The sequence below is a fragment of the Aquarana catesbeiana genome, linkage group LG02, assembly GCF_042186555.1.
Source record: "Aquarana catesbeiana isolate 2022-GZ linkage group LG02, ASM4218655v1, whole genome shotgun sequence".
NCBI classification, from domain to species: Eukaryota; Metazoa; Chordata; class Amphibia; order Anura; family Ranidae; genus Aquarana; species Aquarana catesbeiana.
In genome coordinates, this window is record NC_133325.1 from 436208917 (window position 1) to 436222321 (window position 13405).

Sequence of the window (13405 nt, forward strand, 5' to 3'; positions counted from 1 at the left end):
GTCCGTCTGGGAAGAGGGTAGTGTTAAAGTGGAGGGCCACCCTGAAAAAAGAATTGCACCAAAAATCTTTAAAAAAATTTTTTAAACTTACCTGAACCCTTGTTGCTAGGCAGTCTTCCTAATCTGCCTCTTCCTATTCCGTGGCGTGTCCTGTTCCTCGGTGAGCGGCCCCGTTGCCTTCTGGGAACTGTGTGTTTTCCCAGAAAACCAAAGGGCCATTCACAGAGCCTTGCGCGTGCGCAGTAGGAAACTGGCAGTGAAGCCGCAAGGCTCCGCTGCCTGTTTCCCTTAGTTAGGATGGCGGGGCCGGGACCCGAGAGCCGAGGGACGGGTTGGCCTCGGGCGGCCGACATCGCAGGCACCCAGGACAGGTAAGTCTACTTATTTAAAGTCAGCAGCTACAGTGTTTGTAGCTGCTGACTTTAAAAAAAAAAAAAATTTGCTTGCCGGAATCCCGCTTTAAATGCACTAGCAGACTTGGATGGACTTGACTAACAAATTAAAGTGGAACTAAACATACCAATTTACCTGTTTCCCAAAACCGTTCTATTCAAGGAATATGTTGAATTTATTTATTACAAGTATTTGTATAGTGGCAACAATTTACACAGTACATATATATTATTATACATGCACATCAGTCCCTAGTTACCCAGTTTACAATCTAAGGTCCCCAAGTCGCATTCATACATACACATATTAGGGCCAATTTAGACAGGAGCCAATTGATTTACCTACATGTCTTTGGACTGTGAGAGGAAACCGGGGTATCCGAGGGTAAAACACAGGCACAGGGGGAACATGCAAACTACAGGCAGGTAGTGTCATGGTTGGGATTTGAACTGACAATCCTACAGCTGCTAGGCGGTCGGCACTTAGCCACTGAATGATAACTGCAGTTTCTAGTGTATTTGTTAGCTCTTAGGGCTTGGACTTCAACACACATTAACCGCTAGTTTACACTTGCTTCAAAACAAGGATTCATACAGGCTTTGATAAAGCTCTCTGAACACTAGTCAAAGCCCCTGTCACTAAATAAAATGGTTAGCTTACAGTCCTGTTTACACCTGCTTTTGCTTTGCTTCGGCTTCACCTGCAAAAATTATACCCCATGTAGCTTTAGTGGTGCTTCAAAGCGTATTCAAAGCTCGTTTGAATCAGCACCAAGCAAAAGCAAGATGTAAACAGGACTGTAAGCTAAACATTTTATTTAGTGACAGGGGCTTTGACTGGTGTTCAGAGAGCTTTAACAAAGCGTGTCCGAAGCCATGTTTTGAAGCAAGTGTAAACTAGCCCTTACTGTTAAGTCATCAAATGCCTGGTGTCATAGCTGATCACACATGCAGCACCGTGGAAACTGTTGATCAAGCAAAGGCTATGATGACAGCTGCCTTGGCTGTAAAGGACAGGGGGGTTTAGTTTCACTTTAAAGCTGAACTCCAGCTAAAACTTTTTAAGCTGTTACAGCAATTTTTTATCATTTTGGGATCAAGGTTTTACATGAATAAAAGCTGATCATTGCAAGCACCCCTAACAGTGGTTAAATGGTTTGTCTCGACCCTCTAATTTTTGCTGGACAGCTTGGTCTGTTAAAGAAAGTTGAAAAATACATTACTGGCAGGATAATTGGCTGACAATGGAGGGGGAAAAAAGCATTAAAAAAAAAAAAAAAAAAAAACTTTTGCAAACTCCACATCAAAGTATTGATAAGTTGCAATAGATAATGTTTTATTACCGCTTTAATGACATTGTATGATTATATGTGAGCAATGGCATGATTTGCTACAAATGGCCAGGCCACTTTCATTTACCTCAAGCACGATAGTATACCATTTTCTTTGAAAATTTACATGAGCATTCATTCTCATGTTGTTATGGTTTCCCTTGTAAAGCCCCTTAACACATGGGCTGAATGCTGGGCGACATCGGGCGGTTCAGTAAAAAAAACAGCCGACATTCGGCCCATGTGTATATCAGCCATTCTGACAGAAGCCGGCCGAGCATGCTGGAAAATCAGCAGCCGACTGGCTTCCAATCAGTGCTCTCAGTCAGTGGCTGAGAGCGCTGACTCAGAGTGTTTTGGCAGGGGGGGCCAGCCCCCTGTCATAACACAACAGCTCTGCGGGGGGGGGGGGGGGGGGACGACGATTGCTGTACCCATGGCAGCCTTGAGCAGTTCCTCCGATCATGACTTTCTTTTTAAAATGAATAGGCCTGTTGTACATAAGGTCAGACACAGCCAGGCATCTAGCATTTTCTCAAGTGCAGTGGTGGCAGCCTCCTTAAAGGGATTGTAAAGTCTTGTGGAGTGTTTAGTTTAGTTTTTGAGTAGTGGTTTTGCACAGGGCAGCCTGAATCCTCCTCTTTTCAAGTGCATCTTCGCTGCTCTTGACCCCTCTCTCCTGTCATGTGCCCTCATGACAAGCCGCTTGCTATGGTGGCAGCTGAGCTGCAGCACCCCGTGGATCCATTCAGACGCAGAGCTGCTGTTCAACCCCCTGCCCCCCCCTCTCTCCTGATTGGCTAACTAACTTTGACAGCCGCGGGAGCCAGTGGTGCCACTGCTGTGCCTTAGCCAATCAGGAGGGAGAGTCCCGGACAGCTGAGGGACTTGTGAACATTGCTTGATAGAGATGGGGCTCAGGTAAGTATTAGGGGATGCTGGGGTGGCTGCTGCACACAGAAGGCTTTTTATCTTAATGTATAGAATGCATTAAGATAAAAAACCTTCTGCCTTTTACAACTCCTTTTTTAAGCTAGTCATATACTGTTAAAATTTAGTTAAAATTTGATTAATAGGTTTAATTATGGCCACCTCCAGTCCTCCACCCCCCCCTATTAAAAAATTGAAAGAACCTAACAGAAAATTGTTAGCCCGAACAGTGGTTGCATTCAGTCGGATGCAGACCCTGTCCAGGCATTTTAACAACCAGCAGGGCTGGCTGTCAAAACACAATGGTCACAGCAGGAGATTCCTCCATTCACGCTGTAAAGCATGATTGAAGAAATCGGTTAGATTTTTTTTGGTTAAGCCATCAGGCTGAACAAAAATTATCTATGTATGGCCAACTTTACATCCCTAATGACAGTTGCTTTATGATAAACAGGTGAGAGCCTAAAACTAGCTGATGTTGACTACGGTCTTTGGATGGGAGTCAGTTGATGGAGAGTACCGTTTAATAGGCTATGCTTTTTGACATGAAAAGTTTGCTTTTATGTTTGCACCTCTAGTAAACTCCAAAGTAGCCTTCTGCATGGTGTCCTTTTCTGTTTTGTTTGAAATGTAAAATAAATAATCTGAGCTGCTCTAAAAGCCTGCACAATACCTTGGTTGCAGAGGGTTCAGGGGGCCATTTGTGCTTTGCATTTGTTGTGTTCTTTGGCTTAATACATTGAAACCACTTTTTTTTTTTTTTTTTCTTAAGGATTATTAGTTTTGGTTACCACTTCAAGCAAGACTTTCAAGAGAACTGACTTCCAGACCAAGGACATTCACTGTTACTTCAAATAAGACACCAGCATGCGTGTCAAAATTTACCAGCTTTTATGTTTTTTAATAGATCTAGGCAAAGTTGTGGTATGTGTAAATGGCTACTTTCTATGTGCCTTTTGTTGCTTTCTTGTGCCAAGTTCAGTTCACAACATCAGGAGTGAAATTCAGGCTAATGCTGCTTGTGGCTTTCTTTAAACCAGCAGTCGGGTATTTTTGTCTCAGAGTTGAGAAGAAGCAGATAGGCCATGTCCTATTTTACCCCCTTTTGTATACTGCACAGTAGCCACCCCTTCTAAGCCGCATTAATGCTAGGTATTGCATTGACTGAGTTCCATTCACCCTAATGTTAGATTAATACCCAATGAGACTGCCAGTTTACATAAACCTTTCCTCTAATATATGGGATCATTATCTGTATTTGATATACCTTTCCTTTTAATTCTGGTATCGAAGTATAATTTTCTAGCGGAATGAAACTGCTGCAGGTATAAAGCACAGACACTTATAGGTTCTTGTACATACCTGCAGCAACCTCCTAAAAGTCTGCAGTTATGGCAGTCTGCCATTAGACCATATCGGGCAAAACGATTCCACTTTCTAACAGTGCTACAAGTTGCCTCCTCCATTATGCCCATAGACCATTAAGGAGGTCCATCATAGTTATGAGCCAATAATGTGTGGCGCCTCACCGTGTAGGCATCTCTAAGCATACGTTATCCCTGTTGATAGTCCTCGTTAAAGCAGTAGTATTGTGTAAATTTGACTTCATCCAGTTTTACACATACACATACACATGTCTTTAGGGATGGTTTACTATGCCCAAACAAAAAATTAGCCCATATATGATCTGGTTTTCTTTTTAAGGCACTTGATTGTTTTCCAAATATGCCACAGCTTATTTATTTGACATACATTGGTATGGCTTAGTTTGACATCTTAAACAAATGTGTAGCACCTTCTCACGTGGTCTTGCATTTCCATCGTTTTCCGATTTACTTTCAAGATTGAAAATGGTAAATTTAATTGTATTTGCTTTTTAAACGTTTTATATTTTTTTTCTGACACAGGAGAACGCTAAAAAGATTCTCTAAAATAGGACTCAGAATTTTAGATATTTACTCTGTGTAAAGTAAGGCTTTCAGTACAGTTGTGCTTGGTTACAAGCATCAGAATTTTTTTCTTTTTTGGTATTTGTAAATGTGTACATATTTTTATACTGTGGATTTTTTTTTTTTTTTTTTTTTTTTTTTTTTTTTTTTTTTAGGCCTAAAGGGTATTTGCTTTTAAAGTTAACTGTGGTTGATTTACTAAAACTGCAGAGTGCAAAATCTGGTGCAGCTGTGCTTGGTAGCCAATAGAGCTGCACAATTCTGGATAAAATGAGAATCACGATTCTTGTGGCGTAACATCATCTTTCACATTATACAAAAACATTGGGCTAGCTTTGCTATTTTTTTTTTTTTAATTCATTGAAGTGTATTTTTTCCCAAAGATTTGCATTTGAAAGACCATTGTGCCAATACAGTGTGACATAAAATATTGCAAGGTCCACCATTTTATTCTCTAGGGTCTCTGCTAAATAAATATGTATAATGTTTGGGGGGTTCTAAATAATTTTCTAGCAAAAAATACAGACTTTTACCTTGTAAGCAACAAATGTCAGAAAAAGGTTTGGTCTTTAAGTGGTTAAAGTTGAGGGCCACCCTGGAAATAGAAATGCCACCAAAAATCCTAAAAAAAAAAAAAAAAAAATTTGGAAAAATAAAAATTATACTTGCCTAAACCCTTGTTGCTAGGCAGTCTTCCTAATCTGCCTCTTCCTATTTCGCGGCGTATTCTTCTCCTTGGTGAGCGGCCCCATTGTCTTCTAGGAACTGTGTGTGTTCCCAGAACACCACGGGGCTATTCACAGATCGCAGTGCCGCTCGCGCGTGCGCAGTAGGAAACTGGCAGTGAAGCCGCAAGGCTCCACTGCCTGTTTCCCTTACCTAGGATGGCGGGGCCGGGAGCCGAGGGACGGGTCTGCCTCAGGCAGCCGACATCGCTGGCACCCAGGACAGGTAAGTCTACTTATTAATTACTTAGCTGCTGACTTTAACATTTTTTTTAGGTGGCCGGAATCCCGCTTTAAATTGACCTTATGTACCAACAGAAGTTCATTCCTTTGATCTAACCTAATTAGAACCTAATGATACATTATATGTCTTCTCTTCTCTATCTCTCAGTGCTGAGGAATGTTGATATACATTTGTAGGCTTTTTTTTTTGTTTTTTGACAGCTGGGCTCTGCACTGTTTACATAGAATTGCAGAAATGGCTGATTAGGATTGCGAGGGGGGTTAAATCGAGATCGTGATCTTTTAACGATTAATCGTGCGGCTCTAGTAGCTAATCGGCTTCTAACCTCAGCTTATTCATTTAAGCTTTGACAAAAAGAAAATAAAACCTGGTAGGTGTTTGGTTTCTGTGCAGAGCTACACCAGATTGTGCACTCTCCAGTTTTAGTAAGTCAACCCCTGTGTGCACTAAAGACTTGGGGTAAATCTCTGGCCAGTATGCAGTTTTGTTTCAGTGAAAAATTTAACATGCACCTGCAGTTACAATTTCTTCTTTTTACCCCTGGTCCTCTGTCTTTTACTTACACCTCTCTGCTCCTGCAAGATATCAGCTTTGTGGTCTCCTCAGCAGGATCCATGCAGGCACTCTGAAATCTCTATTAAATTGTGTAGACAGTTCATGCACTGGATTACATTTGCATAATTGCGCTCTTCAGAGGATTGAAGGACACTGCAGAGCGCATAAACAGGTCTGGCCAAGTCAGTTTTGACAACCAGATACGCAGTTCTGATTAGGTCACACGGCCAGTACCTTGCTGGATTGGGGGACAGATGAGTAAAAGAGGGGACTGGGGACAGGAGGATTAAAAAGAAAATAAATTGCTTAAAATGCTGTTACTTTAGGCTCTCCAGGAAGCAATAATTTAAAACCTTAAGTAAATGTTTACTGTCTATAAACTTCAAATTGTGTACACCAGTGAGTTTTTTTTTCTAATACAGTTGGAATCTCAATGCCAAGTCTTATAAATGATGCATCAGCATAGGACAATGTAAAGGGAAAAACAGTATTTCAGAGTTCTCATCTAACGAGGAACCAGGGCAGGGCGTAACCTGAAGCTGCTGTTTCATGATGGCATTTTCATCCCCTTCATAGCCCTCACCAAATCCATCTCAAACTTCTGGTCAAGGGTTTGAAGGGGCTATTTTGAAAATCTACAAAGGCAGATGCATGCATTTCAATGCTGCACAGGGTGTAGACTTGGGTATGATTCTGTACACCCTTACTGAAATTTCACCAGGCCATATTTTGTGACATCCTCCAGTTAGTTTTAAGTCAAATGGAGGCGATCCTCTACTCTGTCCCCTTCTTGGGTTGTTAAATTTGCAACGTAGGAGCAGAAAACTCCCTCTCACCCATTTAAAAGGACAGTGTGTCTAAAATACTTCTTGCACCAAAGTTTGCATAGTGCCCATGTTAATAACTCATAGGGGTTGATTTTACAAAAACTGGAAAGTGCAAAATCTGGTGCAGCTGTGCATGGTGGCCAATCGGCTGCTAACTTCAGTTTGTTCAATTAAGTATTGACAAAATAAATGGAAGCTGATTGGTTTCTATGCAGAGCTGCACTCAATTTTGCATTCTCCAGTTTTAGTAAATCAATCCCAGTGTGACCATTAATAGTCTAGTAATCAAGTATTTTTTTACAGATATGACTACAGTAAACTTTTACTAGAGGTTACTGGTTCCTCCCATTTTATCTTTGTTTTGACTTGTTTAAAAAACATAGTGGGGTTTATCTGATCAGTGTGCCCATATGCTTTGATTTTCATTTTTTAATGGTTGGCATACAGATTACCTGACCATACTCGATATACTATATTTTTATTTTTTTTTTGCCAGTAACAGCCTCATCATATAAGCATTGTATTAGATCCTCCTTTTTGAAAATGTGAGTTAATGGAATTTGTTCTATAGAGTATTTTATTTAATTTGGTCTGCAGCTACATCCGGGGTTATTTTCAGGCCAATTTCTAATTTCCCCAGCAAGTGAAAAATGTTTGATTTGCTTGTGAAAATCCTTAACTTGTTCATTGTAAGCCCTTACGCCGTTCATTGTGGTTCTGCAGAATAAACAACAATCTCTTTATTATCCTCTTCTTTTGGAGTTTTCTTTTTTTTCTGGTTGGTAGAAATAATGGCAAGTAACGTCATTCCAAAATGTTCACTTCTTCTCTGTCGGGTGCCCATCCAGGAGCAAGTCCCTGTTGAACAAGCCATAGGTCAAAGAAACAAAGAGCTGCACTGACATCGCTGTGCTTAACCACTTCAATACTGGGCATTTCACACCCCCCCCCCACTCCTTCCCAGACCAGTTTTCAGCTTTCAGTGCTGTCACACTTTGAATGAGAATTGCGCGGTCATGTAATACTGTACACATATCATTTTTTTCACACAAACAGAGCTTTTTTTTGGTGGTATTTAATCACCGCTGGGGTTTTTACTTTTTACACTACAAATAAAAAAAAAGACAGAAAAAGTAAAAAGAAAATGCATTTTTCTTAGTTTCTGTTATAAAATTTTCCAAATAAGTCATTTCTCTTGATAAATTTTGACCAAAAATGATGCTGCTACATTTCTTTAGTAAAAAATAACCCAAATGAATGTTTGTTTGGTATTGGCAGTGATGGGGGACAGACAGATTTTTTTTTTTTTATAGGGGCAGGGGTATCAGTGGTGCTTGGTGTACTTTGGGGTGATCTGTAACAGCTCTGTGTGTAAAATCATCCTTGCACAGAGAGCTGTCACAGATCTGCAGATTCCCCCTTTTTTTTATACATCACATTAATTAACCAATTGCCGACCGCCGCACGCCAATTTACATCGGCAGAATGGCACGGGCAGGCAAAAGGGCATACCTGTACGTCCCTTTGAATTTGCCGCACAGCAGGTGAGCTCAATGGGAGCACGCCCCGCAAACTCTGTTCGCTGGCGGGCCGCAATTGCGGCGAGGAGAGGCAGAACGGGGAGATGCATATGTAAACAAGGCATTACCCTGTTCTGCCTAGTGACATGACAGAGCTCACTGCTCCCGGTCTTCGGGAGCAGTGAGCTCTGTCATGTTCTAGTGAGCCCACCCCCCTACAGTTAGAATACACTGAAGGAATACACTTAACCCCTTGATCGCCCCCTAGTGTTTAACACCTTCCCTGCCAGTGTCATTTATACATTAATCAGTGGCTATTTGTAGCTCTGATCGCTGTATAAATGTCAATGGTTCCAAAATAGTGTCCGCCATAATGTCGCAGTCCCAATAAAAATTGCAGATCACCGCCATTACTAGTGAAAAAAAAAAAATAATAATAAAAACACTGTAAATCCCCTATTTTGTAGACACTAACTTTTGCGCAAACCAATTAAAATACAATTATTGCAATTTATTTTTTTTTACCAAAAATATGTAGAAGAATACATATCGGCCTAAACTGTGGAAGAAATAATTTTTTTAATATATTTTTGGGGGGGATATTTATTATAGTAAAAAATATTGCTTTTTTCAAAATTGTCGGTCTTTTTTTGTTTATAGCGCAAAAAATAAAAACTGCAGAGGTGATCAAATACCACCAAAAGAAAGCTCTATTTGTGGGGGGAAAAAAAGGATGTCAATTTTGTTTGGGTACAACGTTGCAAGACTGCGCCGAATCGCAAAAAAATTTCTGATCAGGAAGGGGTTAAATCCTACCGGGGCTGAAGTGATTAAACATCACTAAACCAACACATCATGGTAAAGTTTATAGAGAACATATGACCATATTAAAACTGAATAAAACTAACACATGGCACTCTAGTGGTGATAATGTGAATTATGCCACAATGTGTATACTAGCATAGAACATTAAAAAAATATATATATTTATATGTAGTTAAAAAAACAGTTCAGCTTATTTTTCGAGTTTTAGTATACACATTAGGACAAATTTCCTCCCGTCGATTCTATACAACTATTTCAATGTTTTGTATTATCACTAGGGCTGAAACAACTAATCGACGTAATCGATTTATGAAAAGAGTTGTCAACTATTTTCATGATCTATTAGTTGGCCTGCAAACAGAATGCTTTATTTGTTTACATATCAGAATATACAGTGCAGCACACATACAGCTCGTTACAGCGTTCATACATGCAATTATACTCAGTGCAGCACACATACAGCTCAGTACACTCGTTCATACATGTCAGTAAGTGGCTGAAAACTTGTGAATGTTTGAGGAGCGCAATGCCTCGTGGCACATGTAGTCCTGGGCAGGAGAAGGAAGTGAGTGATTCTAAAGGCTGAATTTTTTTTTTTACCTTGCAATACTATACTTTGCAGTACTGGCGACAGCAGACAGTAGCCGAGTTGGGCAGGCCGGGTAATTCACAGGATGAATTGGGCACTCTGAAGTCAGGAGGAGCTGAAAGTGCTGGTGGGGGACCCCAGAAGAGGAGGAAGGGGGCTGCTCTGTACCATACCATTGCACAGAGCAGGTAAGCATGACAAGTTTGTTAAAAATAAAATAAAATAATGTTTAAAATCACTTTAGGGGTTTGTGCAGGGAAGATCAGTATCTGAACCCAGAGAAGCTGGAGGCTAATAGACTAATAAGAGTTAATATAAGGCATTACATCTAATTTTAAAGAAAAAGTTTGCCAGTATAGTGCATTATATTTAAAATGATTATACCTATGCAAAAAAAAGCTTCATCCTTTAGTACTACGTTAATATAAAACATTTCTATTCTTGCTTTTAACATTCAATTTTAAAATTTAATTTCTCAATGAAAGCCAAATAAACCGATCAAGAAAAGTTTTCTATTCTGCTCCTTTGATTTATTTGTTTTATTTATTTTTTATTTTTCCCGTCAATGTGGTCAAAAATAGAACGTCGATATGACCCCACTAACGATTAGAAAATCGAACGAACATTCTTAAAATGAACATTTTTGAAGGAGAAATGTGTATGGCAGCATGAGTGACAGCAAGCACAGGTAGCTTGTATCAAGCTACCTGCCTATGGCAAGGGAGTCTGCATCATAATATATCACAAGCCTGTCTAAAAATCAGCAAAACTGTGTTTTTAGGTCTTTATAAGTTTTTTTTTTTTTTTTGTTTGTTTGTTTTTTTTTGGGGGGGGGGTTTCTTTAAAAAATTTGATCTAGGAGTCCAATGATATGTACCAGATTCAATCTCTAATAGTATATACATCTCTTCTGTCTGTTCTCAGAGTGGATTAGATATTTTGTTACCTAACCGTATATCTGTTTTTTTGTATTTACATGAAGCAGGGGGGTGTTTACACTATATATTCTGTTTTGTTTTTGTACATAATTGTTGTGAACAATGCCACTATGGGTGAAACGCGTTAACATCTGCTGTATATATTCATCTTTTATGGAGTTGCAATAAATTTGAACTTCTTTAAGAGCATGCAAGGAGTGGTGGATTGTCTTCTATCCATTTATTTGTATTTACCACTGCATATAGATATTAATAAATTGTCTTTTTTTTATCTTCACATATTAACTAAACTATACACCAAACTTTTTAATTGATTATGAAAATAATAGTAAGTTGCAGCCCTGCATACAGTATAAACCATGCAAACTCTAACATGCTCAATATTCTCAATTTGCACTTAGCTTTGCACTTCTGAAGCTATCTTTGCCAACTTTTCCAAATATAAGTTGGTCAGCTTTCTGCCTGTGAATGAAAAGTGAAGAAGCGGCAACAGACTGGTCAGCTTATTCCTCTCCAACGTTTTGCCAGCTTGCTGCTTGCCAGTATAATTGCATGCAGCTCACCTTTATTGGCTACGAGTGCTGCTGTAGAGGGTATTACAAGAATATTAACATCAAATTTGGCACCCCTTTCCTCCACTAATGCACTCCCTTTGCTCCTGGAGAATTTCTTTCTCCCACTGACCAGCAACACTGGGCATTTTTTCCTTCCATTGACCAGACATGGCATTTTTTTTTTTCTCCCTATCGTTGACCATTGGCATCGATGGCTCCCATGGACCTAAGGCTGGGCATTTTTTACCGCTACTGACTATAGACTGGACATTTCTATTTCTCAAACTGACCAGAGATAGAAATTCAAAATTTTACACTTGTCACAAAAAAAAGTCCTTCAGTGGGGACACCTGTTACCATGGCAAATGTCAGAAATTCCACTCCTCTCGTAAAGATTTCCTCTTGCAAGTGAAGGGCAATCTCTCAACATTAATACAGACAGAAGCAATATAAAATGATTAGGGGTTTTAACCATTTGCTACTTCTTTTTTTTTTTTTTTTTTTTTTTTTTTTTTTAGTTAAAAAAAAAAAAAAAAAATGTGGGCTATATATATAAATTTTTACTAAAGAATTTTCACTTTTTTTTACATTGAGTTTCCCCATGGGACAAAGTACATGTAATATTTTGTCCCATCTTTCTTGGCACCCTGTAACAGTAGCTGTGGTGTCATACTATTATGTACCTGGTAGCAGAGCCTGATATGATGAGGAAGGCCTCTTCCGCCTCTGATAGTGTAGACCGGAGTGTACAGTGGCATGAGTGCCTGTAGGTCTTGCTAGCAGCAGGGCAGGTGAAGTCGCCAGATGGTTTGAGGAAGCGGGCAGGCAGCTGGTATTGGCGACAGTAGACAGAGTAGCAGAGTTGGGCAGGCCAGGTCATACACAGGATGAATTGGGTACAGGGCATAGACCGGAGCTAGTCAGGGAACAAGTCGGGTTTTGAACCGATCAGTGGAGCAGGAGCCAAAAGAGCAGACAGAAGCAGAGGTCAGGGGACAAGCCGAGGTCGATGCAGGTGGATTTCAGAGCAGGGTCAGCCACTGGAAGCAGGGTACAGGATCACAGGTTAAACAGGAGGCTGAAGACAAAATGGCACTGATCCTGAGCACTGGCTGAGTTTAAATAGCCCTTTTGGGGCAGACCCCACCCTTTTATAGGGCGTACACACGGTCGGACTTTGTTCGGACATTCCGACAACAAAATCCTAGGATTTTTTCCGATGGATGTTGGCTCAAACTTGTCTTGCATACACATGGTCACACAAAGTTGTCGGAAAATCCGATCGTTCTGAACGCGGTGACGTAAAACACGTACGTTGGGACTATAAATGGGGCAGTGGCCAATAGCTTTCATCTCTTTATTTATTCTGAGCATGCGTGGCATTTTGTCCGTCGGATTTGTGTACACACGATCGGAATTTCCGACAACGGATTTTGTTGTCGGAAAATTTCCGACACGCTCCGATCGGACATTTTCCATCGGAAAATCCGACCGTGTGTACGGGGCATTAGAGTACTTAGGCTAACAAAAACTCAACCCAGTGGGCTAGACCCTAAAACCTGAACTTACCCGAGGAATATTGAATCCAGCCCCAAGGGGTCCGTTGCAGAGGAAGCTCACCACTATTTGCAGGTAACCTGATCCAACCCCTCCCCCCCCCCCCCCCCCCCATTTCCCCCCTTCCCTCTCTTATCTTCCCTTTTCCCCCCTTACTGTATCCCCCCTCCCCTCTTTTCTCTTTTTTTTTTTTTTAATTTTATTTTTATTTTATTCCCCCTTATTTTTGTGTCTCTACATTTATTACTGTTAATTTATTATAATACTAGGGAAACTCATGCGAGATAGCTAATTATGGGACGCCTAGTATAGACACGAAACCCGCTGAGGGAGACCTCTGGTTCTCTAGGAGTCCAACAAATTCTGCATGAACAAACCACTGCTTCATGGTCGCGGGGGCCTGCGTGGGAGCGGGAGGCGGATTGATGGAGGCCTTGAGCCCCCCCCTCCTGCCCCGGCCGTGGGCCAC

The 13405-nt window shown here is 40.6% G+C and overlaps 1 protein-coding gene across 7 annotated transcripts in view; it reads left to right on the forward strand.

The window, feature by feature from the left end:
• MEAF6 (MYST/Esa1 associated factor 6) overlaps positions 1-11014 on the forward strand; it is a 58460-nt gene extending 47446 nt beyond the window's left edge. For 6 of the 7 annotated variants that reach the window (XR_012241673.1, XR_012241674.1, XR_012241675.1 and 3 more), the window contains one exon: positions 3426-11014. Coding sequence is in view for 2 of the 7 variants with exons in the window: in XM_073615526.1 (XP_073471627.1) it covers positions 3426-3434 (9 nt within the window). In the remaining 5 variants the exon portion in view is untranslated. The remainder of the gene's footprint in view (positions 1-3425) is intronic. The other variant, XR_012241672.1, reaches the window with a different exon arrangement.
• The last annotated feature ends 2391 nt before the right edge of the window (positions 11015-13405 follow it).